Source organism: Gadus morhua, chromosome 14, assembly GCF_902167405.1.
Source record: "Gadus morhua chromosome 14, gadMor3.0, whole genome shotgun sequence".
In the NCBI taxonomy this organism is placed as follows: domain Eukaryota; kingdom Metazoa; phylum Chordata; class Actinopteri; order Gadiformes; family Gadidae; genus Gadus; species Gadus morhua.
In genome coordinates, this window is record NC_044061.1 from 21,862,992 (window position 1) to 21,889,931 (window position 26,940).

At 42.8% G+C, this 26,940-nt stretch overlaps 1 protein-coding gene and 1 long non-coding RNA gene across 2 annotated transcripts; both read right to left on the reverse strand.

Annotated features, from left to right (window-relative positions):
* Window positions 1-3,200: 3,200 nt before the first annotated feature.
* Window positions 3,201-10,304, reverse strand: LOC115558917 (uncharacterized). Its single transcript, XR_003979383.1, has 2 exons — window positions 9,684-10,304; window positions 3,201-3,818 (listed from the first exon to the last, which is right to left on the reverse strand). It is a non-coding gene; the product is annotated as an uncharacterized LOC115558917 (long non-coding RNA).
* An 8,478-nt stretch (window positions 10,305-18,782) lies between these two features.
* Window positions 18,783-25,334, reverse strand: anxa2b (annexin A2b). The gene is made up of 13 exons (XM_030377586.1): window positions 25,189-25,334; window positions 24,213-24,273; window positions 23,491-23,584; window positions 22,794-22,888; window positions 22,392-22,505; window positions 21,856-21,946; window positions 21,643-21,722; window positions 20,857-20,916; window positions 20,559-20,652; window positions 20,150-20,245; window positions 19,847-19,905; window positions 19,320-19,442; window positions 18,783-19,127 (listed from the first exon to the last, which is right to left on the reverse strand). Exons 2-13 carry the CDS (start codon window positions 24,261-24,263, stop codon window positions 19,068-19,070), a joined length of 1,017 nt encoding a protein of 338 aa, XP_030233446.1. The 5' UTR covers window positions 24,264-24,273; window positions 25,189-25,334; the 3' UTR covers window positions 18,783-19,067.
* Between the last annotated feature and the right edge of the window lie 1,606 nt (window positions 25,335-26,940).

Below are 26,940 nucleotides of genomic sequence, written 5' to 3' on the forward strand. Positions count from 1 at the left end.
GCACGCAGACGTACACAGACACACACACACACACACACACACACACACACACACACACACACACACACACACACACACACACACACACACACACACACACACACACACACACACACACACACACAGTAAAGTTGTTGGTTATCATGTTTTGTAAAGCCTGGTACTTCTTTGTACCTCAGCAAACAAAAATGTTTTTTTGTTTGCCTATATGCTCAAATATTAACTCATAGTATACAGTAATTCATATAATATCATCTCTCTCTTTGGAGATGGATTGCTCCGTTCTGTCTGATCACATCAGGTCATGACAAAACCGGCACTGATGAAGAGACTCTTGAAGCATTTGACTGATAAACAGAACTGAAGAACCATGTGAATGATGCGAATGAAAGAAGAAATGCGGAACCATTCAATTTAGCATAACAGCAAAAAAGAACTGCAGAGTACCGGACAGAATTCTCCCCAGCTTGAATATTGATATAACAGCTGCTGTCGACAAAGTTTACCTTCTACTTTTCTCTGACCATCCTTAATGGTTTCTGCTACTGAAATGTAGACGTTTTTTTCTGACCTTTCACATCCTTCCAGACTAACAGTCTAGAATCAGCTCTACTTTGAAAAGAAAATAGTTGGATAGTGCCACTGCCATTACACAAAGAGGTTATCAAACAAACAATAAGATCAATAGATCAATTTATGCATTTATTTTTGCTGCACACTTTGCTCTGCTCTGCTGTCATCTCATTGGTAGGATGAGCTTTTGTCCCGCCTGTTACTTATTGATCGAAGTACAAAACCATCCAGTTGTCAGATACTTATAATAGACAGGCTCCCTGTCATTCAGTGAACTCACCTTTTTGTCAAAATGCATAAAGAATTTAACAAGACAGAAGCTTTAAGTTTCAATTTGAATCTTCATGTGCATTTTAATTCTTCCAAATGGTAATAAATCAGTCTTTATATTGAAAGGAAGAATTAATAAAGTAGTAACTGCGCAAGTTACTTGAGCGACCATTGGATATAGTCGTGGAGAAGAAAGATTCTGCTCATTCCTCCACTTCTCCACACGTGCACAGCCCAACCTGAGCAGGTCTCTCAGTCTGCCAATCCTCCAGACCCTGAAGGCATTAATTATCCAAAAGGGCGCCAAACAAAAAACTAAAATCGTATTGAATAGATTAGAATCTTCTCTATACTCTTTAATCAATATACTCAATACTGGTCATTTTTTAGCATTATATTTGTATTGTTTGTTGTTTGTTAATTATAGGTTTAATTACATTGAATGTGTAATGTTTTTTGGGCATCTGGTGCCTTATTCTCTTCATCCAGTCAATATGTATTGCATGCACATCATCAGTATTTATTTGTGTCAATGTTTTTCGTCATTATATTTTATTATTTGTATATTTTTCAAGCGCTCCAGTGTTGAAATGACCTCTTCACCGTCATTAAGGCAGCAGCATCTATCTCTCTCTATGCCTTGTGTCACTAAATGACAAATAATATTCACATGGAACCCCTCTGCCATAGCCCCCACCCCAATGTCTCTCCCCTCACACCTGACCCCACTGCCCCTAACGATAACCGTAAGTCAATTCATTGCAGGTTTTGAATCATTATCTCTATCCAGTTATCCCAGTCTTTGAGGTTTCTTCTAGTGTACTATTACGTCTTTCTGAGTAAGCAGTAAGTCTGATCATATCTCAATGTTTATTTTCATCATTTTAAACCATTCTCCAAGCCAAAAAGACTCATTTAAATCAACAAAGTATAACAAAGTTATAAAGCCCAACTTCAGGACTGCATCTCTCTCTCTCTCCCTCTCTCTCTCTCTCTCTCTCTCTCTCTCTCTCTCTCTCTCTCTCTCTCTCTCTCTCTCTCTCTCTCTCTCTCTCTCTCTCTCTCTCTCTCTCTCTCTCTCTCTCTCTCTCTCTGTCTGTCTATCTCTCTATATATATATCTCTCTTTCTCTTTCTCTCTCTCTCTCTCTCTCTATATATATATATATATATCTTTCTCTTTCTCTCTCTCAGTGCTCCAATGTCAGCATGGTGCCAATTAGCATGTAGCACGCTAACATATGCACTCACATAGTTTCTGATTAAAGTGCATATTGATGGTATAAATTATATCCCGGTACAATAGATAGGCAGGCATCTATATGTAAATGTTTAATTAACCCATGGCTAAATGGCTGCACTGGTCCAGAGTGGAGGTATTAATCTGATGATGGCAGCGATAACAGAGGTCCACACAGCCAAATGAGATGCTCTCGCTCCCTTTCAGATCCATCAGCAGCAGCTCATGGTGTTGGCCTCATTTACTAAAGTGCTGTTTGCTCATAAAACCTGGCCACCTTCTCTTTTAAGTGGATTCAGACCAAATGTCCCTTTTCCTTTTGTCTGTCCTATCCATCCATCTATCCATTTATCTGTATCTCTTTCGCTAATTCTGTCTGTAAGTCTGTCAGTAAGTCTATCTGTAAGTCTGTCTGTAAGTCTGTCTGTAAATCTGTCTCTGAGTCTGTTGGTAAATCTGTCTGTAAGTCTGTAAGTCTGTCTGTAAGTCTATAAGTATGTCTGTAAGTCTGTGTGACTGGCTGGCATCTATATTTGTATGTGAATGTAGTTCTATGTTTCAAGTGGTACAAACCACATCAATCAGAGCCGTTGTATTTGCTATATTGTTGCATAGAAAAGGGGCAAACATTTAGTTGACACTACACTTCCCTCTCACAGCAGAGGAGCAGTATAAATATTTAATATTTAATAGACTGTTATTTAAAGACAGTGTTACTCTTTTCCAAGTGACAAAAACAGTGTTGTTTACCACCTTGCAGTGCCAACAGACACAGTGAACATTAAAGATGAGCCCCGTGCCATTACAAGCTGCACGCTACGCTAGTTGGGAGAAAACAATAGAAAGATTGCAGCTTAGATAAACAACATGTTTCTCCTCTGAGTCAAGAAGGATGTCTTCAACGTGTGTTTGAAGTTGCTTGTTGGGAAACCATCTGCAGTTGAAGTAAACAAAGGTATGTATGAGTGTGGTAAAAAAAGACGATGACAGGAATTTGTTTTTGCTTTTTCTTAATGTGTAGAAATGTGTGTATCTTTATGTGAACAGGCCTAGTCGGCCTATGTATATAGGCTTTAGATATAGGCTGACCAAAAAAGAATAAAGAAGAGACAATAAAATGATTAGTGTAATTCTTTTATTATTTTTCATTATTGTATTAAAACGTATGAACAGTCAATATAAGGCTGACGCTTTTCTTGTACAACCGGAAACAAGGAAGAAATATCACTGAGCAATTTGGGTCAAACACTAATTGACCTGACGGGCAGACTTCACGTCACCAATCCCATCCATAATGCTCCTCCGGTTGGCGGTTTTTCTATACCTGAATCTAAACATTTAGTAGGAGCTAATCAACGCACAGACCAGCCGTCTGATAGCGCAGAACATACAACAAGTGACGCCCACCACCTGGCCCCACCCCCTCCACGCCACAAACCTCATTCCCGTATCCCTAAATGTTTTTATTTCACATTGTAGGCCTACTCCGAAATTCAATGGATTGCGAGAACGGGTCCGTGTTCAGTGAGTAGGATACTTTATCACACATTTACACTCACTGTATAAAGATTAACGCAGCGCTCCGTTTGAAGTCATTCTGACACATCTTGCTAGACGCTCTGCAGCTTGACAGACAATCAGCACAGGATTCAGATCTTCCTCTGCAGCGTGTGATCCACCGCTGTACACCGGAGGACCCCAGCCCCCCGAGGAGAGACTTCTCCCTTCCTGCCATGCTGCACACCAGAGAGACCCCAACCCCCAAGATAGCTGTCAGTCAAACCGTTATAATTCCTTACAAGAACAGACAGACTGAGCAAGACGAGTGAGAGGCTGAGGGAAGATAACATCCAGGGAGATATGGAGGAAGTCCCCCCCCCCCCCCCCCAAACACCAACACACACACACACACACACACACACACACACACACACACACACACGCACGCAGACGCACGCGCACACGCGCGCGCGCGCGCACACACACACACACACACACACACACACACACACACACACACACACCCTCTCTCTCTCTCTCTCTCTCTCTCTCTCTCTCTCTCTCTCTCTCTCTCTCTCTCTCTCTCTCTCTCTCTCTCTCTCTCTCTCTCTCTCTCTGGCGGTTTTTTGGCGCCATATCTTCTCCAGGTAGAGCTCGCGCCCTATCGAGATGACTAGGGACCCTCGTCCCCTCTGCTTCCCGCGCGCCGCGCCCGCCCCCACGCGCACCTTCTGCGCCGCCGCCCCCTCGCGCGCTATGAAAAGTGACAGCCCATCTAATTGGGATTAATCAACTTCCCAGCGCCACGTGAGTGTGGCTGCGCTAAGATCTGAAGACGAACGCTTTGACCCGAGAGAGATATAGGTAGATACTGCCCCGGGCCACGCGCTTCACTTCCACATTCATCTTCCTCAGCAGCATAACATATTCCAAACCAACCATAAGCCTCTTTAGGATTCTCAGGTCAATGAGGAAAAAGGGGGAAACGAGAGTATGAGAAGGAAAAAAGAAACTCAACTAATCAAAAAAAGGGAAAAGGAAAAAGACAGAAGAAAAGAGCAACACTTGACATTTTCTGCCTCACAGAACATGAAAAATGAGAGAGAGACGAAAGCGGCAAACGCTCTCGGAAGAGCTCGCTCCATTATTCTGTTTTATTGTTTTTCTTACAGCGATGGCTTTGAATTACAGAGGCAGGGCTTCGCTCACACTGGAGGAGGAATCAAACATTCATGCGAGAGGAGGCTTTCAGGAGGAGGGCGACGAGCATGTTTTGTGCTGGAACCAACATTTGCGAAAGTTCCAGCTCCTTAAGCAATTATTAGCGGTGATAGTTTGACATGCTCAAGAGTTGTCAACAAATGGCTTTAAACAAAGTACAAAGCAGAAATAAACACGGCCTGGGGCGAAATTAACTTGGGGGACGCGCCGAGTCTATAAATTATACATGCGCTCCTCCATTACAGCAGTGCGGTGCAGGCCCCCTCGCTCCGAGAGCCCATTTACTCTCTCCCAGCATATGGAAAGCAGATGAAGAGCTTGCAGTTCTCAACGTCTGCACACGCCGCTTGCATCATCTCCAATGACACATAATGAAGAGCTGCTCTCTCTCTCCCCAGGGGGATATTGTCATCTTTTTTTTTTTTTGCACCAGTCCTATTTTTATTCCGGCGCGATTAAAAATCTCCCTCATCCCAAAATGAATTCGTCCTCAGCAGCGCGCTGCTGCTTATTTTTTCTTTCTTTCTACCCGCCTAATTAGCAAAGCGCTTAGGACATAAAAGCTAAAGTTTCATCTCTTTAATCTTCAATTCCCTTGTAGTGCTTAAAAGGAGAATGGCATTTTTTTTTTTGGTTCGTTCGGCGGTGTGTTTATTGTTTCTCACAGAGCTTTGTGTTTTACAATGCAAATTGACATTTGAGAGCAGCGTCTCCCTCCCCCCCCCCCCCCCCCCCCCCCCCCCCCCCCCCCCCCCCCCCCCCCCCCCCCCCCCCACGCGACTAGATTGGAAACGTGCTCCCCCACCGCGGCGCGCGGCCCGCGGGTCTGGAGAGCGCGTGTCGTTCCGTGATCAGCGGGGCTCTAATCTCGTCAGGTCCCGCCGGGTCGCCGCGTTAGCAGCCACGGCGGCGGGGCAGGTTAATGTATGCGCTGGAGCGAGACGCGCCGGAACAATTCAACGATGCTATATGTGTGCACCGACCATCATCCCGGTGGAACAGATATATTAACAGCCGGGGTAAAGTTGTCCAGCTATGCCTATGCGCAGCGTAGGCTTTCCGCTGTGATAATTCAAAATCAGAATAAGACCAGGCCTAGTTTTCCCCGCCGCTTCGCCTTTTCCCTTTTTAGCGACGGCGTTATTCTCCATCTCCATCGCCTCTGACTCTGCCGGTGCCATCATCCGCCCCCCTCTCTCTATCGCTGTGCTATCATCCATGACCATTACGCCGTGATCAAAATGCACAGTGTTGATAGATTCAAATGTATATTAGATGCAGGAAACAGTCGACGGATGTAATGGAGTGTCCCGGGTCTGGGTGCGTCTGTGTGCCCGCAGACGGATTGCGCGCGGCCCATCAGGCGATAGATCCCCATCAGTCCTGATGCGAGAAGATCATACTAGAAGCTAAATAAAGGAATGAAAGTGCCTCGAGTCGTGTTGGTAACAGGCGAGGCCCGTTCCAAACACGACTCGAAGCACTTTAATTTCTTTCTTTCTTTAACTTATTTACTGAATATGAGCTGGTTTGAGCTGTGCCGGTAAACAGTGCCTGTTGCTATACGCCCACGCTATATTCAGGACTATTCATGAATATGTGCCAGATGGTTGTATTTACCAGTTTTCTTTTTCATGATTTCATTAATTAACTTAATTGGTTCCGTAATATCATGATTATATATGTTTTTAACTGATTAAATGTATGTAATAGTTGAATGGCACACTGTAAACCAGAATCACATTCAATATGGGCACGTATTAAATATAAAGCAGATCTGATTATTTATATTTCATGTAATTCCTTCAGTGAAATAGCAAATTGAAAACATTTACTTCCAGTATGAGCAGTGCCAAACAAAATATACATCCAGGGGGTTGATCCAATAATAAGTTTAGGTTGATCAGGGATAGCAAAATAATGACTCGCCAGGTCTAAAACTATAAGGCTTCTTGAACTCGAAATGAGTGCATACAAACTAGTGGTCATCCAAGTAGCCTACACTATTGTAATGTCCTCTGTGGGGTTCCACCCCCATATAGGGGCGTGGTCAGGACGTTTTGCGGGGGACCCCCGTGTGTGTGTGTGTGTGCCGGTCTGGTGTGTTCAAGGCTTTTCATATTGTTCTCATGAGGTGGCTCCATACCATTTATCAACTAAATTAATTCATGCGCTAACTCGGCATCCGCAGGGAAACGCCATTTCCGCGGTCTTTATGCATGGAGGCCTATTTCCCCAGATTAATAATTAAGATGAAAAGTGCGCCGCTCTTCGAGTGGAGAGCAAAGTAGCCTTCACAACGAATATGAATATGACATCCATATCCAGATCATCAGCAGCCATGAGCTCAGGGAAAATGTGCCATAGCATATTTCAAATGGAGCATTTTAGCGTGGTGGCTATTAGGTTTTCTCCGTTATTTATTTCCCTCACTTGTTATTAGCTTTGGACGCAATATTATTCTAATTATATCAGTTCAATCAGCAGTACTGCCTGTCTGCCTCATCAACATTAGCACGAGAGGTTTGTCTTTCACACTGTCATACTAATTCAATGAGACATCACAGCATTTAAATTGAGCCCACTATACAGAGGTCAGGCATTTATTTTCATTTTTTTCATCCTTGCCTTGCTATTAGTTTTGAGCTTCTAAGTGTGTCTGCTCCCTATATGGAGAACTAATGCAGAGGTGGCTATCTTGGCTCAGATGGAGTGTGTGTTAATATGCTCATTTTATTATACTAATATGTGTTTTGTCCTGCAGAGGCAACGGTGGACCAGGTTTGAAATCCTCTCTGTCAACAAAATGCATGGTGGGATTGTGTACGACGGCCCTGCTTGTTTGTGTGCAAGCAGTTTATGCCAACGTATGAATATTATTTGAACACATGTAAGTATGTGCACGTGTCTGTGTGTGTGTGTGTATGCATGTGTGCGTGCATGAATGTGTGTGCGTGTGTGCTTGCATGTGTGCATGTGTACTTTGTGTACTGTGTGTGTGTGTGTGTGTGTCAGAGGGGAGAGTGAAAGTGCAGAGAGTTGAGCGTTGATAATAGTATTAGATTTAATAGTATTTAATTTATCACTTAAACTATTGGGCGACCTCTGGGCGTCCCGTCACTTCATCACCTTGGCAGCTGCTCTGTTTGATTGTCGGAGCCAAGAGTAAATGAAAACCAACCGGCCTGATAATGAATAGAGGCCATTACTCTTCATCGCGCCGCTGCTTACTAAGCTTTAGAATGGAGTTAAGGTGGGGGTGGTCCTCTTCAAGACAAATACAGCAGCATGCTCCTCTCCCACATAATGCATGCGCACACCCCAGCAGTCCCTATATACACAGCCTCCAGTTCTGTACATTAACTAGGTTCTTATTTATTGTGCAGTCAAATACATAAATAGTTATTGTTGTCATGGGATGAATACGTATCATGTCTCAGGTACTCATTGAAATGAATACCATATTTTATTAGGTTGTTTTTATAGACTCGTTTTATTGATACAGAGGGAGAGGGCTGCAAAAGCATACATGTTTTTCTATCTGCACAGTGGAACTAAAAGCTTAGTTCCACTAAGAACAAACTTGGACTGAAACCCTCTAAGATGAACTTCTGGTTCTGTTCGGCTTCTATGAGATCATCAAATAACCCTTAAAGGTTGAGCGAGACCGTCTTACATCTTTCTTCTACAATTTAATATGATATAGGGGCCAATATCCTAATAGATGTTTATCCATCGATGACAGAGGGTAGTGTGCAGTGAAACCGGTCCAATTTTTATCCTTCAGTTTCCCATATTCATACACAGTTCACCCCCGTCTAAGTACACACACAGCCAGCCAGGCGGTTGGCACAACTGCATGAGGTGAAGGGGACGTGTTTGTGTGTATAAAGCAGCCCCCTGCCGCCACGGAGCGGGGGGTCTCCAGCCTCAACACGTCATTACAGCCTATCATCAATCCCCTCGGCTCCTGAAGCATCACATTCATCAGGAAAATTAAAAAAGTCCCATGTCTCCACGTGATTTGTGCTCTTCCATCAAAAACACACACCATCAGGCCGGCTCAATTTGCATTTTATCAGAATGTAATAATAATTCATTGAGAGAGGAGAGCAGAGGACTAGAGAGGTTAGGATTAGGGGAAGAGAAAATAGATCATTCGTCTGTGAGGAGAAGGGTAATATAAAAGGCTGATACAGGGGCTGCGCTTTCTGTTAGCGTGTAGATCCTCACATTAGATAATAAAACGTCCGTTCCAGAGGGACATTTTTATTTTTTGTGTCATAAATTACCGTCAGATATATAACAGGTACAACAAAACAATTCGTGGACAGGAGGGGAGAGGAGGAGATGAGACAAGTGGAGAAGATGAGAGCAGAGCAAACGCTTCTGCTGCCCAGTCAAGTTAACTTGTATAATGTGTAAATGTGTCAATGTGTAAAAAAAAGAATGGTTTTAATAATTGTATTATTTTGCACCTATTTCAATGATAATACAAAGGAAAAAGGTAGCAAAAAGCTATTTCTCCTAATCAACATCAATATATACAAAATAAATCATAATAAAGCATACAGAATGAGCTTACAATATTTGCATAATATGTGGAACGAATAGCAAAGTTGACAGTTCAGTATGTCAAGGCAACCGTTTGTGTGGGTGTGTGCATCTTTGCTAACCGTTCAGTTAACAACAAACCAACAAACACACGCATAATTGAGCCAAGGAACATTTATGGCACTATGGAGTTGTAAGATGTAGTGTGTAGATGTGTGTGTTTGTGTGTGTGTGTGTGTGTGTGTGTGTGTGTGTGTGTGTGTGTGTGTGTGTGTGTGTGTGTGTGTGTGTGTGTGTGTGTGTGTGTGTGTGTGTGTGTGTTGTACCTTAACATCTCCTATTGAGGAGCTGCAGCACTACAACATGTGGTTTGACACACTTTTGATCCATCTTCATAGGCCTCGCGTTTGGCCCCTAGCAATTTCTTCTTCACTCCTGAAAATGTCAAACACAGGTGAATATAAATATGCTGCAAAGAAAATGGGAATAATGCAATGGCACGATTGTACTGCCAAAGAAAACGACAGACTGCACACTAATATTAAACCTATGTATGTACTACGGAAGTGAATACAATCTCTCACCTCAGTGGGGACTATGTACCCTTGTAGGCCAACTAACTAGTTGTCCCCTATTTCCTGTGTGTGGCCTTTCCCTTTTGCCCTTCTTTCACCTTTATCCCTGCTTTGATCTATTATAATAAATGCATTTTCTTTGTTATCCAAAACGCAGTAAAGAGTAGCATCACTGAGCTTAAAAACATTTGATCACCCTCTGTGTAGACCAGCAAACCAGAATCCATGCAGAACAGCTGATAAGATCATTGCGTCACATCACAGGTAGCCTAATGATGCCAACGCTGAAAGTAGTGCAGAATTATCGGTATGTTTGTAGACTAACCAAATTCGTGCATTGTTTCAACTGGCACTCGTTTATAATAAGCGTCTATTCGGAATACATTGGAAGACATTTGGAAAGTAATTGTATTTCACTTGCATGGAAAAGGAGCTAGGTTATTGTCACTATGATTTTAACAACCCCGTCTGAATCTGGGTAAGACATGCAATCGCCAATTAACCGATTCATCTGCGCATCTTTTTAAACTTTAATGGCCGCACCTTGTTTCATTATCCATGAGAGACCTGTCTAAGGAGTAGCGACTACAAATGGTACCTGCTCCTCACACACAGCCTCTCCAACCCTCACGTTCTCAACCCTCTTCCCACTCCTTCAGAAGCCCCCCAAGACACGACTGCCCATTAAAATCCATTCGTTGTCTAACTGTTCACAATTCACTAAAAAGAGAACACGGACAACTGGAAGAATAAAGCAAAGTAGTTTGGGGTAATGACATGTAACATCTACCTCTGGCTGGCTCCAGTGTTTAGTGCTGCAATTACTTGAAACATGCAAAGATATCATGACTGTAAGAAGGATGCTTGAGGCTGGACCAAAGGAGGAACGCCCGGTTGAAAAGAAAACACGGAACAATATAGCTTCTTACTGCTTGTCAGCAGGGTCTTGGTATAAACATTAGCCAAAACATGGTTGCACAACGGCATGACCATTATAAGTCCTTAAAGACCCCAGAAGACGGCACATCATGTACCATCTTTGGAGCAATTAATTAGCAATTGACCCCTTTTCTGTCAATGACAATAATTCAGCATTGACATTATTTTTTGGGTTGGGCTTACTACTTAAGACTTTGCTGACCTTGTTGCCTTGCATGGTTGACTATGCAGTCTGTTTGTGAATATGTGAATGAACCGTTGTAATTCGCCTTGGATAAAAGCGTCTCATGCCCTAAAATTTAAAGCCAACCTCTACAAATCGCTTTGGCTGGATAGCAAACTGCACTTGCATGACACTTGGTCCTGATCGTGGTTCAGCACAAAACGAGCCACGATGAGGACCAGACCTGTGAATAATCCATCAGTAGTGATGAACCTCAACACCAATAGAACAATGATCAACGGCAACCTTGTGTCAGGTAATACAGAAGGCTCTACTCGCTGCATTCTCATGTGTATTCGCCCTCTCATTTTACATTTTCACAATGCAATACTGAGATAATCAACTCTCCAACCCTCAAACCACAACAAGAACCAATACACAGGAGAGGGGTTTAGCTCGAGTCTGAGGTGTATTTCGACGTGCAGAAAAGTCTCTAATGGCGTTCAAAAGAAGTGATGCTTTCTTCAACTTCCTTAGACTAAGACAGACAGACAAGGTTAGTTACTTAGCTGAAATCAGACAAAAGTAAATATTTAGTTTTGGCTTTGAATTGCTCTAGGCGCAGGCTATCTTAGCGATAACTTATACATTAATCTATAAAATGATACAATAGTACGATAATTAACAGGAAACTGAGCTGAAAATATTGAATCTAAAAAGAGGCAAATTTACATTCAGGGCATTTCGCAGCTGCTTTTATCCAAAGCGACTTACTCCAAATCCTTGGAGAATGAGTTTTAAGTAAATAATATGCATCAAAATATACATCTTACAAACCAGGGTTCGTTTACCGCTTACTTCAAAGTTGTTTGACTCTCCAACTTGTCTATATTTCCTACTGTTGTCAACCACTGTGTTTATAGCACATAAACGACTCCCTCTGTAAACCATCGGATGATATTCCATCTAGAATGCAAATAGGTTTTTCAAAATAAATACATATTGTGTAGCTTATACGTATATTTAACGAATACGGCAGCAACGTTTGCATATGTTGACACCCCACCACTCACATTTGCGTCAACCTTAATCAAACTCGATTCACTGCCCCAAAAGTTTATCTAGAAAGGGCATATAGGTTTAGCTGCTTGCCTCTCTGGGTCTCTCTTTGTATGTTAATGGCAGGAGAAGTTGACTTTTCAGAGGTGTCCTCAACTGCTAGCGCAGTCGTCGACGAGACCAAAGATTAAACCGGGTCTAGCGTTGCTCCTCCGCCGCATCAGACATCCGCAAGGCGGAAGACGATGGAGCCTGTATGCTAATTGTTGCGAAACTTCCCACTAAAGACGACAAGATGTGCGCAATAAGGAGCAGCCACTATGACAGCCAGAGCCTTGTGAGAGGCACAAATCAAAGAGTGAGGGAGTGCTGTGCTCCTGTCCCAAACGGGCCTGCGGAAGGTCGGAGCCCCTTTAAAAATATTTATAATGAAGGGCTGGCATCAGGAGTCTGTCAGCGGAGGTTAGCTGACACGTACATCATCTCTATAACTCACCCCCTCAAGCTAACTCTAAATGCAGCTGACTCCTCAATCTACCCCCCCTCCCCCTCTTCTCTCCCTCTCCCTCTCCCTCTCTCTCTCTCTCTCTCTCTCTCTCTCTCTCTCTCTCTCTCTCTCTCTCTCTCTCTCTCTCTCTCTCTCTCTCTCTCTCTCTCTCACTGTCTCTCCCTCTCTATCTCTCTCACAGAACCCAGACCGAAGATAAAAGCCAGGATGCCAGTTAAGTTAGCATATTCCCAAGAATTAGAGCACAAGTGCACACACCACACACAGGCATACACACACACACACACACACACACACACACACACACGCACACGCACACGCACACGCACACGCACACGCACACACACACACACAAACACAAATGCATGATTAAACAAGTGCAACTCAGTAGGTGGGCCCCAATACATTTTTCACAATACCAGCATTTGGCCTCATTTGCATGGCTCTGGAGAACCGGTTGGGGTTGGCAGAAAGCAATATCACTGTTGTTTTTTGCTCTTTGAATGGGATTCTGCACCACTTTTGCTTTCCTTGGTGTTTCACAAACAAGTGTTTTCAAGTGTTTGAGTTGAGAGCTTCCTTGTGTGCGTGAAATAATGATTGAACAAGCTTTGACTTTCAGGGACATCTTTGATGGGAAATATTTGTTGTGTTGTCTGTCTGCGTCAGTTTTTCTTGCCGCAATACATGCCTCTTCCTTTGTACATGGGGAACCTATTTCTTGTATGGCCAGAGGATATATCTTGTAATGTTATTTTTTTCCTTGGGCAAAGCTGTGATCAAAGGCCTATTGTAGGATTTCCTCAAGGGTAGAGACGTGTGTTAGATCTCGGTGCGTAATGAGAAGCCGATCTTGCACAAAGTTGGGACTTGAAGATGGTCTTATAGCAAAAGTTATTCTGTAATAACAGTGTGTAATAAACATTTGTTCTTCAGTCTGCCATGATTAAAAATAAATAAAGTCTTCCTCATGTATCATGCAAAGTTAGTCGAAGGTCCAACCAGTGTTTTGTCGATGGGATATTGAGGGAATCCGCTCTCTGGCTCTTGGTAGGGCAGAGAAGGACTGGTGAGCAAAGGGATGATGGAGAGAGCAGGGGACCGATTCACAAAGAGATAAGGGAGAGCGCGTCACTGGCAAGCACAGCTGGATTTGCAGCTTGGCCATGCGGGTGTCAAATGACAAAGCTTGGTGGTGTGATTAGGACACTTGCCGGCAAGCCAGAGAACAATATTTCCCATTTCTCTCTTCAACATTGTCATATTCATACTCCTCTTTGACCCCTAGCAAAAGCGAGAAAGATCAGTAGTGTGGGTGTATATTATGTTTAGCCTTGTTCCAATGTCAAACACATGGGTCACAAGAGGGTTGGGGGATATTGAGTGTGTGTGTCTTTTCAAAGCCTTTCTTCCACAACCAAAGTGCTTCTGCAAAGTGGGCCTGCCAGCACACCCGAGTGCGAGAAACTCAAAAGGCTGAAGCAAAAAAGGAAACGCCACTGAACAAAGACTAGCTCCTATCCATGCTGCCCAAGGGTGAATGAAGATGTACCAACACCACGATGGGATCAGAGAGAAAAGGAAATCTCCCAAGGTGAAATGCCATCCCAGAAGCATGTCATCAGCAATTGCACTTTTTCTTGGGAAGTTAAAAAAAAGTGCAAAATAAGAACAAAAGAGTTCCAGCTCCATCTTTGGCTTTGGGACGTTACCGCCTCCACATCCCTGATACCTTTTAGGTTTTGATAGGGCTCAACTAAACTCTTATCTCTTGTTCCGTTTAATGGGCCCACTCTTGGGGGTCCATCCCAGAGTCCTTCAGAGGGGATGTCACTCTGTCAGACAGAGGACTCCATGTCGACAGTTAGGGAGATAATGAACAGGTGATGGCCGGTGATTGCCAAACGTGTGGGCAATTACCTTGTCCATCCGTGGCTTGGGGGTGACATTTGGTTCATGTTCAAGTGGCGGTCTTGCTGCTGAGCATTTGAAGGTTAGGGAGCATCGCTGTGGGTGCGAGTGTGTGTGTGTGGTTTAAGTGGATGGGTGGGTTTTATGGGGTGGTGAATGGATGAGCTCGTTGGCTGGGATGGTTGGACGAGTTGGTTGGATGGAAACATCTGATTACTAGAATGTAATTAACTTTAAGGTGGGTGTAGGGTTGGGGTCATAGAGAGAGAGGACCGGATGAATCTGGACATCGGTATGAAAACGTAATTAGATTTGTGGGTATTATTGTGGATATCAAACCTGTGACATTTTCATCCACTTAAATGGTCTCCTTGAGCAACCGCAATCAAAGCGTCTTGTTGAACTTTACAACAAACCTTCAGGAATACTTCGGCCTCTGACGAAGGTTAGCCAAACTTCCTCTCTCTGTATTTCTTTGGTGAATTATAGTGTGTGTGTGTGTGTGTGTGTGTGTGTGTGTGTGTGTGTGTGTGTGTGTGTGTGTGTGTGTGTGTGTGTGTGTGTGTGTGTGTGTGTGTGTGTGTGTGTGTGCTTGTGTGTGTGTTTGTGCGTGCGTATGCGCGCGCCTTTGTCTGCTCACATGTGCGTGACTACGTTTGTGCGTGCCCACGCGATAATCACTTGACCGATTCAGCAGACAACCGCTCAATTGTTGGTCTTGACCTGTTCTCTGGACGCATTACGGGGGACAAATAAGTGCTGAGAGTGTGGCGCTCTGCCTCTGTTGTATCAACCCCCAAGTAGCTGGCGTCGCCTCTGACAGATGATTAGACCCACGTCGCTGGCAATCATGATTAGCGCCTTGGCTCCAAGCCACGCGGTCCGCCTACTTCCTATAGCGCTCCAGTGCACTAGGCGGGACACACTGGGCGGCTCGGCTGGGAGAGGTTTCCTTTTCCTCTGAATAGTGACTTCTCTCACCGAGGGAGTTTTCTTTTTCTTTTTTTTGCAATGTTTTTGCATGTTGGTTTTTGTGTTTGTGTTGTTGTTAGTCATTTCAGGTCATCTGGTAAGAAGTAGAGGTATCTTCTATAATAGTTCCTGTACTGACTAGAGTTCAGTGTGTGAGGAGGAGGCATATGTCACTGGTCTTAAATTGAGTACGCCTATGTATGCCCCCTTCGAGTTTCTCTACTGAGGGGTCCACTTCATTGAGCCACTTTGTGATTACTGACGAGATAGAAGCAGTGAAACCTTCCATTTCAGAAGAGAACTAGGCAGTTGCTTTCTTTTCTTGCTATATCAGTACTAGTCGGTGTTGTAAAAAATGAAATAAACCAATAAATTGTTAAGCGGATGGCAGAAGCCAAAGAAAAGATATTCCGTCCAATAGTACAAAATATTTGAAAGAAATACAGAATATTGAAAGAAAAGCAAAGCAGAGTCTCCAACCTCAAACTTTCTACAGAACTCAATATGAAGCAAAAGTAAGTAAAACACCCCATTCCCCAGATTCAAGCTTGGCTGCTCTCAGATGTTAAGTCAGATTTTTGCTCTAACTGTCCATCTATCTGTACAAGTAGTCTATCTATATAAAGAAAACTTGACTTATGAAAGGGATCCAAGAGAGAAAAATGGAACCAGGGAAAAACAAGGGGGCTTCAAAATAAAAGAGGAAGAGATCCAGGTGTAAAGGAGACAAGCTATAAAGAAAGGAAAGAAGACAGGGAGGGAAGTTGGAGGAGAGGGGAGAGAGAAGGAAAAAGGGGAAGAGAGAAGGAGGGCATGAGACTGCAGAAGGGGGCAAAAATATGGCCTCCCCTCTGGTCTTTATGATCGGCAGATTAATCTGTCAACCCTCCTGTCCCATAAATCCCACATCACGCTTTGCAAAATGCTCTTTTCCGTTGGTTTGCTCCGTATTTAATCTTTTATTGGTGATAAACATAAAACAGCACAATGGGGTAATGTCCTCATCAATATTATGACTAAATGAATGATAATACTTGGCGGCTCTGTGATACTGCATGGTTTCCTCTAAGACTCTGGACGAGGAACAGAAAGGCCTCTAGGGATTCAACTGCCGACGAATACTGATATAGAACTGTAGCAATGGAGAGGTTTTGGTTGTCTGGAGACATCGAACAACAAAGACGGCCGTAAAACGGTTAAATCTATACCTTAATTGAATCCTGGCTAATTGCTCCTCTGTGATCCGCTTTCCCCTGATGGCGATGCTTATGTAGTGTGGAGGCGCCGGTACCTTGACTAAAGAGGTCGGTGTTAACCCGGCGTGCCAGTTCATAAATACAAAGGGCCGTTTATTCCATTGGATGTGTTTGCCTAACTCTTGTTTGTGTTGGACTTTGACATATTGTACACACTTAGACGCACACGCGCACACACACACACACACACACACAAACACATGCGAAAACACACACACACACACACACACACACACACACACACACACACACACACACACACACACAGACACGCACAAACACACACACACACAGACCCACACACACACACACACACAAACACACACACACACACATGCATATACAACAAATGTCAAACACAGTATGTCACTTACAGTTGGCGTGATGCCACCGCAGTGATTTACATGATGTGGAGAAAAAAAATGAATACGGACAAAAGCAGAGTAAAATGTACTCGCATGAAATAAGGGTGATTTATCAGATCTTTAATTCCACTGATTTAACTGCTACTATAGTGCTTCTACCGCCATGCAGACACATGCTGTATACGCAGTTAACCCCCGGAAAGCAAGTCTCCTCCCTACGGCTTTCTACTCAACACAGGGGTTATGGCTTCATTAAGCTGTGCTTTGTGCTCCACAGATAGGGGGACGCTAATTGGTTCATTCATTCTGCGAGGGGAGATGTCTGGTCTCAGCCCAGCCATGTGAAATCATTAGAGACATAAGAGGTGAGGGATTCCTATGCCCCCCCAGTGGTGTGTGTGTGTGTGTGTGTGTGTGTGTGTGTGTGTGTGTGTGTGTGTGTGTGTGTGTGTGTGTGTGTGTGTGTGTGTGCGTGCGTGCGTGCGTGCGTGTGTGCGTGTGTGTGTGTGCGTACATATTCCCCTCATTGAAACGTTTGCTCCACAATATCTTTTGCAATATGCTTTTCTGATTCTTTCTTGCGTTTTGCATATTTGCGAGGCTTTCTTTAAGTCTATAGTCACCTCCCTCAGGTGGAGATAGTTCTCTCCCTCATAGTTCTCTCCCTAACTTTTCTAACTCTTTCCGTGTGCTTCTCATTTCATCCTCTTCAATCTCCTTCTGCTGCTCCTGTATCTCCTGGTATTAGTTTAGTTTTACCTCCTGGTTTTGAATAGTCATATCTTCACGTTTAGGTTTAGTTTTATCTCCTGGTTTTAGTATAGTCGTATATTCGTATCTCCTAGTTTTAGTTTAGCTTTATCTCCTGGTTTAAATTTAGTTTTATCTCCTGGTGTTAGTGTACTTTCATCCCCTGGTTTTAGTTGAGTTTTATCTCCTGGTTTCAGGTTAAATTTATTTCCTGGTTTTAGTTGTATCTACTGGTTTCAGTTTCGTCATATCTCCTGTTTTTTCGCCAAGCGGTATAGTGAAAAGCTTTTCTTCTTCCAACACTTGCCAAGTCTTTCTCTCTCTCTCTTTTTCTCTCTCCCCCCTCCCTTGCACTCCTTATCCCGGGAGACCTACAAACTAAACAACAGCAACACATTGAAACAGTTTTGCTCCTGTGGTATGCAAATATGCAAATATGTTGCCAGAGGTTAAATTAATGAAAAAAAGTTAATGGAAAACAAACAATGCAAAACACACGGACAATTAAAACAATCTAAATATGCTTATACACGGTATAAAAGTGACTTGACTGATTTGACGTTCATCAGAATCCACTATTGAATATTAATTATGCCTATCTAGGGTTGACAAATATATTGTTATAAGTGGGGTATTGTTCATAATTATATTGTTATTGAGTGCTTAAGCAATCTCTTTCACTCAGTTTCAATCACTAGATCTAAATCCAATTTTCCATCAAAAACTACATTTTATTAAATAATTTCCTTATTACTGATCCAATAACGTATTATACTGAAATGTGTGTTAGCATTATTTTTTAGATAAGTGAACCATACTAGGAAAGATAACTCTACAAGCAAGGACCAGCTGAAGGACTCAAACTTTCTGTTGTTCTACCGCCCTCTAGAGGCAGACTTATGTATCAGCACACAAGGACATGACGCCGACTTTAAAACTTTGACTTTACTTGCCGGAAAAAAACATTCTGGTGAGGATTGTCGTAACAAACATTTGTTGCAAATGTTGCAACATATGACAATTAGTGTCTAGATTTCGTGATATAAAAAAAAGAATTATGTATTTTCACAGAAACACAACAAAACCAGTAATGTTTCTTAGAAAGAAAGAAATATAGGCCTAACAATTCTCATTGGCCGGCACTTGAACATTCCCCTCCATGCTTCAATGAAATCCACAAAAAATGCTGTAAATATAGTATAAAATACATCTTCAGTCGTCCCCTCCAATCAGACTTAGCAGAGCCTTCTGGTAATCTCCCTTTGTGTGATCCTGGCACGGGAGAAATGGACTTTATTTAGTACTTTATGATCGAACTAACTAACTAATACAACTTTTGTAGCATTTCATTCCATCATTTATTTTTTCTAATGCATACATATATAAACCACATGCACACAAACAGACACACGCACGGACGAACGCACGCACACACACAATCGCACACGCACACAAAGTACTTACAGAGACGGTGTGGTAGAGAGATATTCCATTCTGCTTTTTGAACTCTGAGCGGATCTTCATGAGGTCAACTTCACAGCGAGACACAATGATTCTAGTCACCACCTTGTCCTTGGCTCCCTTACCCTGCATGACAACAACCATCAATTGTGAAAAATAAGCCCCCATGGTGCTTTCCATCAACAAACACACAATTTGTTTCCTCTCAAATTATTGTGTAGTTGTCTGTTTATGGCTTTTGTTATAACAAATGAAATCATAAATTGGATCCATCCCTTTCAGTCAGGACAAGTGTTTTACTTTTCTACTTCTGACAAGCAAGAAGTACACCTTACCCACATATCACATACAAACTCTCACACACACACACACACACACACACACACACACACACACACACACACACACACACACACACACACACACACACACACACACACACACACACACACACACACACACAGAAACACACACAATAAATACTCTGGAGCAGATCAGGATGTTTGTGAAAGTGTGAAATCAAACCTTACCTTCATGGCTTCACTGAGTCTGCTGGCAAAGTACAGCTGCCTGTTTTCAAAACACTCCACTGGAGAGAGAACCAAAAACACATTTGCTTAATGTAAGTTGAGAATCAATGAGATAGAACTATTGGAAAAATAGCATGCACAATGCAAGATATGTGCATACATTTTTGCCAACATTATCGACGGAAAGTGCAAATTAAACTTTGAGGCGTTTCATATAGTAATGTGTGAATTCTAGTATAATGTATCTATAGGAGTATGTTCATGGTCATATGGGCTCTGTAATGTAAATGGTCATGTATGTACCCAGTGTGAGGAAGGACTTCTCCAGATCTCCCTTCACCTCCTTCCTGATGCTCTCCTTAATGTCGTATGGGCTGTAGCTCGTGTACCTGTCGAACACTGACACAGGGAATAGAGACACATGCACCTTAGTCCTGGGTTCAGTAAGCGCTTGTCATATCGACAATTAGTCAACAAGTTACCCAATGTTAGGACTAATGAGACCAAATATGAATATAGCCTATATTATGTAGCTCAATTGACGGCCTCTCGTTTTTATACATTAGCTTCAATTCGATTGTATTTTGAACGGTAGCACAATAAAACATGTTCTATTATACTTCAATGTTGTCAAAATAAGATGGCATTAAAACCCCGCAGGTAAGATGGACATGGAAGGATAGGCAGGCCTAGTGTTTTGGAGAGGAAGTACCTTTCTGCAGGTGAGGGACGCTCCGCTCAGACATGATGGCGATCCAGGTGACCACGTCTGTCCCCTTCCTCTTCACACCTGCCTCATACAAAGCCTGCAGGTGGAAGGCAAGAACACGGATCTTACTTTTCACATCCATTCCGACTTCATCGACAAGAAAGAAAGTTAGCATTTTTTGTGAGAAAGAGCTGCATAGTTAACTCACTGGGCTTTAAACAGTTTATATTATGGGCTGTAAAAGTGCTATTTATTTCCTTTATTGTAAAGTTGTAGGACGGCACCGGACTGGGAGACCTACCCGTGCATCATGGTCAATTTGCTCATAGTCCACAACGTTGGAGGGTTCGTCTCTCTTGATCTAGGAGAGGAAAAACATGCACAAAGAAACAAAAAATCAATCATAATCCATCATCACACAATAGAGGTAGACAATACAACATAATACACGTTTCTACATGATATCAAAGGGGTTGGTGGCTGTATATAGTCAGCAGTGAACGTCCCTGTGGTCTAGACTCTTAACAGGATTAACTGATTGCTTTCAAAATAAGAGCGCATCAGGTCCCTGCGTGTCTGGCAGTCTACCTGACACTCTTCAGAGCAGCGGCACAGTCCGTGGTCAACCACAACAGGGAATTCAGGCTGTGATAGTACTCTCAAAGCAGTCAAGTCTCGGGTAAATCAAGTCTCACAGCAGGCTGGATTCAGGTTAATGATTCAATTCTGGTCCAGTAAAGTGTCCTTATTTTTTGCTGAATTGAAAAAAGTGCCACCCTTGTATTAGTGCTGTTAATTCCTAAATCAACATGAATAAACCATAACATAGGGAAGCACTGTGGCAGTTTCAAATACAACGATGAACTACTAAACAATGACCCGAAAAAGCCATTACCACTAACGTGATAACTGACATTCCGATGGCCGATGCTTCCAAAATGGCGGCGACATTATGATGTGACTTCGTAATGTATAAACCCTATAGTGGTAGCTTGGTGATGGGTGGCTGTGTGAAAGGGTGGGGGGCTACCTGAATATATAACACCTGTAGTGGTGGGTGGCTGTGTAAACGGGTGGGGGGCTATACCTGCACGAGTGCCAACAGGAGTTTGGCAAAGTCCCCTGAGGTGTCTCCAGCTACATCCTTCTCCAGCTCCTTCTTGAACACTGGGTGATAAACCGAGGAACACTTTTACATTGACATATTTTAACAAGAGACAAACATTCTCCAGAGCTGAATTGTATTTTTATCTCCAAACTAATAATGTTGATAATTCAAAACGTAAATGGTGGTACTTACTTTCTCTGTAAACCTTTTTGATCTCTGCCAGTTCCTGAGTGCTTCTGGAGCATACAATCTCAATGAGGGTCTCCTCATCTGTTCCAAGACCCTGGACAGAAGAAGCATGTTGTTAATAACTTTAAAATTGTTGATAGTCCACCTGATACACACTTCACCAGCATTTTATGACTTCTCCAACTATTCCTGATAATCCATCATAAGTGTGTTTGTGTCCTGTGCCTGTATTGCTGTTGCTATCAGGTCTCTCTTGTAATATAGGTGTGCAACCTTAATGAGACTAACTTAAATAAATAAAGGTTAAATGCAAGCTCTAAAACTCTAAAAGGGGTTTGTGTGGCGCTCATGTGTCTGTCTAACAGGAGGGGTGCTCCCCCTGGAGGTGAGGTGGGGGAGAGCAGGTCTTGAAATATTTGTGTTTAAACGAAATAGGACTATAAGATGTTAGCATGACAACATGGCACATAATATACAAACAGAAAAAAAAAATGTATCCAGACATGAAAAATGAATAAACAGAAGAAAGGTTCTCTCACCTTCATGGAACCTTTGAGTTCTGACGCGTCGTATTGGGCGGGAGTCTTCATCAGACCCAGCATCACGGCCTCCACAGACCCCGACAGCGCCCCCTTCAGGGCAGTGGTCATATCCTGTAGAACGCGTTGAGAGATGAGTTACCACCAGCATACATTTTAACAGATGATTTAACTACCCAAACACAAACTGAGAGCGTTTTGTATTTTTACAAACTTAAATACAAACCCCCCTGTTTCCACAGAATATTGCAGTACATAGAATACTTGAACACATTTATTAAAAAGTTCACAATAGTTTCTTTTTTAGTTATTTTCCAAACTCTTAATTTTCAGCCAGCTCCAATGCCAATAATCTACAATATTTTGTTTTGTCGTGGGAGAAAAATAAATCATCAAACAAACCTTTTTGGCAATCTTTTCATACTCAAATGCAATATATGTCCTCTGGTCGCAACTTCTAGTAGTCAGGATGTCAATGATGGTTTGTTCATCCACACCTGAAAACACAACAGTCAAGACAATCGTTTTTAATTCTGCCTGTTTCCGGAGATTGTGTTGCCAGGCATTGCAAGACAAGGATCAGCTGAATTCACAGCATAGACATAGTGTTGAAACAGTGTAGGAAGTTCAATCACAGATGTTGTATAAACTTTAGCATTCGTCAATTGATCATCATCAACATCATCATCATCATCATCATCATCATCATCATCATCATCATCATCATCATCATCATAAGTATTGAAAATGTTATAAATATGTTCAATTTTCAGACGTTGGGATTTTCAATGTCAGTGAACGTGGGCTCAAGTGGGTTTTCCTGTGTGTGGTATGTGGTTCTGAGCCCAGACAGGAAAGTGACTCAGTTTCACCACAGCCTGAGCCTGAGCCTGGCCAACTGCCACTACTACATGGAGTACTCCACCCACAAGGCCAGGCAGTAAGACAGTAAACAAAGTCTACACACAGCAAAGCCCCAATGGTTCCAAAGGCAAGAAGACATGACGTCTACCTGTAATTAAGTACTTAGTACTGTGTTTTATATAACCCTAAAGTATTAAAAAGGTAAAAACCACATGGAAGGGTGGTTCTCTCTCACCCTTTGTTTTGATGGCGGTGTCGATCCTGGCGGCATCTCTGGATGGGTCAAAGTCTCTGATCGGACGCACAGTGGGGAATGTTGGCTCTTTCCCCTGAAGATTGGGAAGGGGTTTAGGATGAGGGTCGGGTTGGGGGGGAGGGGGGGGGGTGGGCAATAGATTACTTGAATGCATATGCATTGAATTCAATCCATTGATTCAGATAACATAATGGTCGACGTAATCACTGATGGGGCATGCACGGCTAAAAGGAACACTTAGTCGATGAAGTTAATGTTTAACTAGCGTTGAATGGAGCCTTGCATTCTTCAAAACTCTTTAGGAATGTCTTGCAGGCTCACTTATCGTTTTTCTTACTTAATTGTTTAGGGAAGTCGATCGAGAGCCAGGATGAAATTATGTTACTAAGTTAGATGTGTGCTGTTGCAGAAATGTGTGCAGCAGTCAGAGCTCACTGAACTCTCGACACAATGTTCTGTTATACTGCGTGTTTGGAATGTGCGCTGCCTTCCTGGCCAGATCCCGCTTGCAAAAACATTTTTATCTCAATGAAAACAGCCTGCTGGAATAGAGTTTGAATGAAAAATATAAAGTACCTGTATGTGTTTGTTGAAGGTATAAATATGCATGCGTGTTTTGGTGTCAAAATGATCTGTTTTAGCCAAGTCATGAAATCGAAATTTGTCTTTTAAGAGCTACTTTTAACAGCTTTAGTACTCACCCCGGTATGAGTCAACGTCAGCTGCTTCAGATATTCAGCCACTAACGCCATTGTGAATGAGCTGCCAAGATTTCAGAAAAAGCATTTATGTACATGTTGAAACATCTATGACATCTTGACAGACACACATACATTATATATATAAATATGTATGCACACATATACACACACACACACACACACACACACACACACACACACAGACACACACACACACACACACACACACACACACACACACACACACACACACACACACACACACAACTTGAACCCAAAAGCCTCAGAACAGAGTTGCAATAGATGTGGATTTCAACATTCAACATTTCCTAACCTTTGACCTTACGAAAGGACTAGGGCGTGTCAGGATGTTATCCTCATATTATACCTTAAGGGGTCTGTGGCAATGTTTGATCACCTAGCAACTGCAGAGTTCAGAGTTATCAGTCATGAAGCTGTGAATCACTCCATCCTGCCTGCGTCCATGCTGGTAAACTAATCCACTCCCACTGTTACTTCAGCACTACACTCTCCTCACACTCAGCCTAACACTGAATTGCTTTACACAAATCCATTTTCGATCCCAGTTCCAGTGGGTAAAGTATGTACAGTATATATCTTCCCAGGAATGATGACGTCTGTATGATAGATAATTACAGAGCGAGACTGCAGGGACAGGCAGTGATTTGTGGGTCCAGAGTAAACTTTGCTCTGCCACTCCCTGTGCCAGTGCTCCACCCTGGTTCAGAGTCCGCTCATTCCACGCTACTATGGAAACCCAGCTGCAGCCATAATGCAAAATTGCCATTTAGGCATTTTCTTCCAGCCACCGAGCACACACACACACACACGCACACACACAAACACGCAAACACATTCTGGTCTTACCACACACACACACACACACACACACACACACACACACACACACACACACACACACACACACACACACACACACAGGTTGTGCTCTTACCTTTTACGACGGTTCTAGGAGCTGCAGCTGAGAGAGACAGAGAGGTTCCAGTGGGAGGCAGGACCAGGGTTTTTGTGGTTAAATAGCAGAACTGTGGGCTCAAACTGCTCCCGGTCCAACTCTGGCCCTCCCCTCACATCACAGCCCTCCCCCTGCCCTGGTGGGGGAGTGGGGAATCGCTCCATGGACCAGCCCATTCCCCCTGAGGGAATGCACAGTTGCATAATGTACGTTAAGAGTTATATATTTATACATCGTGTGTTGTATATTATATATTTTGTTGAGTTGTGTACTTAATTAAAATAATCCCAATTTATGGCCCGATCCCAACAATGGTCAAACCCAGAGAAATCAGTAGTTTTAATATGGTAGTTTTACTACGGTTACTATGGTAACGGCCCGTTACATTTGGTCATGTCAATGGCGACATATGGACTCGCGAAGGCATCGTCATAATCTTTCAGTCTATGGTTCAGGCAAACATACGTAGCTGCTCCAATCATTACCATGAAGGTCATAAAAATAGATTGCGTCATGCGTCCATCCGTTCATCATTAAGTGTTCCCCTGCAGCATTTATGGTCTCATCATTAACATGTTGCTAAAGGCCCTTCTGTTATAACACTCATCATATTATCCATTTCACATCCATCTACCTACATCATAAAAGTATTGATAAAAGTTAACATTGTGGGGTGGGCCCAGACTATGTACCAATACATTGACTTCCGTTCTTACAAGTCAGGGTGTGTCTGTGTCAATTTACTCCAGTCCAAAGGTGAGTGGGAAGCTGGCGAGGCTCAAGGATGTGTGTGTGTGTGTGTGTGTTTGGGTTTGTTTGTGTGTGGTCACTAGGAGTTAGCTTAACTCCCCGCCAAAGTAGAGGGTGAGGATTATCCACTCACGCTTTTGGCTGACTGTACTTCAAACACTCAAGGTTTTCTCTTTCAAACACATGATTTTTTAGACCGAAACCCTGTTATCAAATTTGAAAAACAGCATCATATTTGATTACATCATAACTCGATACAAGCTGCCTTGCTCAACGGAACCTTTTCCCTAGCCTGTCCCAAGAACTTGGTACTCTGAGGTGTCCGCACCACATGTAGACAGCACTCAGATACAGTATAGTCCAGTATCTCTTAGCTACAGTCTATAGCAGTTTATCTTAAACACAGTGTGTACTATATGTACCACTGTCTATTTAATGAGTGCAATGGGGGCCATCATTTACATACATACCGGTAGTAGTATAAAAAGCAAGCATTTTAAGTAAATGAGTTTTAATGGATATTAGTATTGTCCACGATGATGAGGGGCCTGCTGGTGGGCCAGGAGTCCAGTCATGATCACAGCAACACACTCAAACAAAGACAGCAATCTGGGGCTTGGCGGTCAAGGACCAACCAAGCTTAGGTTGAACTTGGACTTGCACATCAGCAGTTTGAGTGGAATACAGAGGACTCAAATAAGTTGTTCTTCATCAGGTGATTGATTGATCGGTTGGCTACAATTCTTTCCAGTACTTTAGTAAGGAATGGGAGGTTAGAGATGGGAAGATAGCTGCTGATTACTACAGATTTTAGAGTAGGCTTCTTTGTTCTGGCAGATGTTTTATCAAGGCAAGCAGATGTTTTATCACATTACTCCATGCCAATAAAGCCCCTCTCTTGAGAGAGAGCAGGGGAGGCATAACATGTAAAACACAAATTAATTATAACAGTTTAACAGTTATTCACATACATTTAAAACC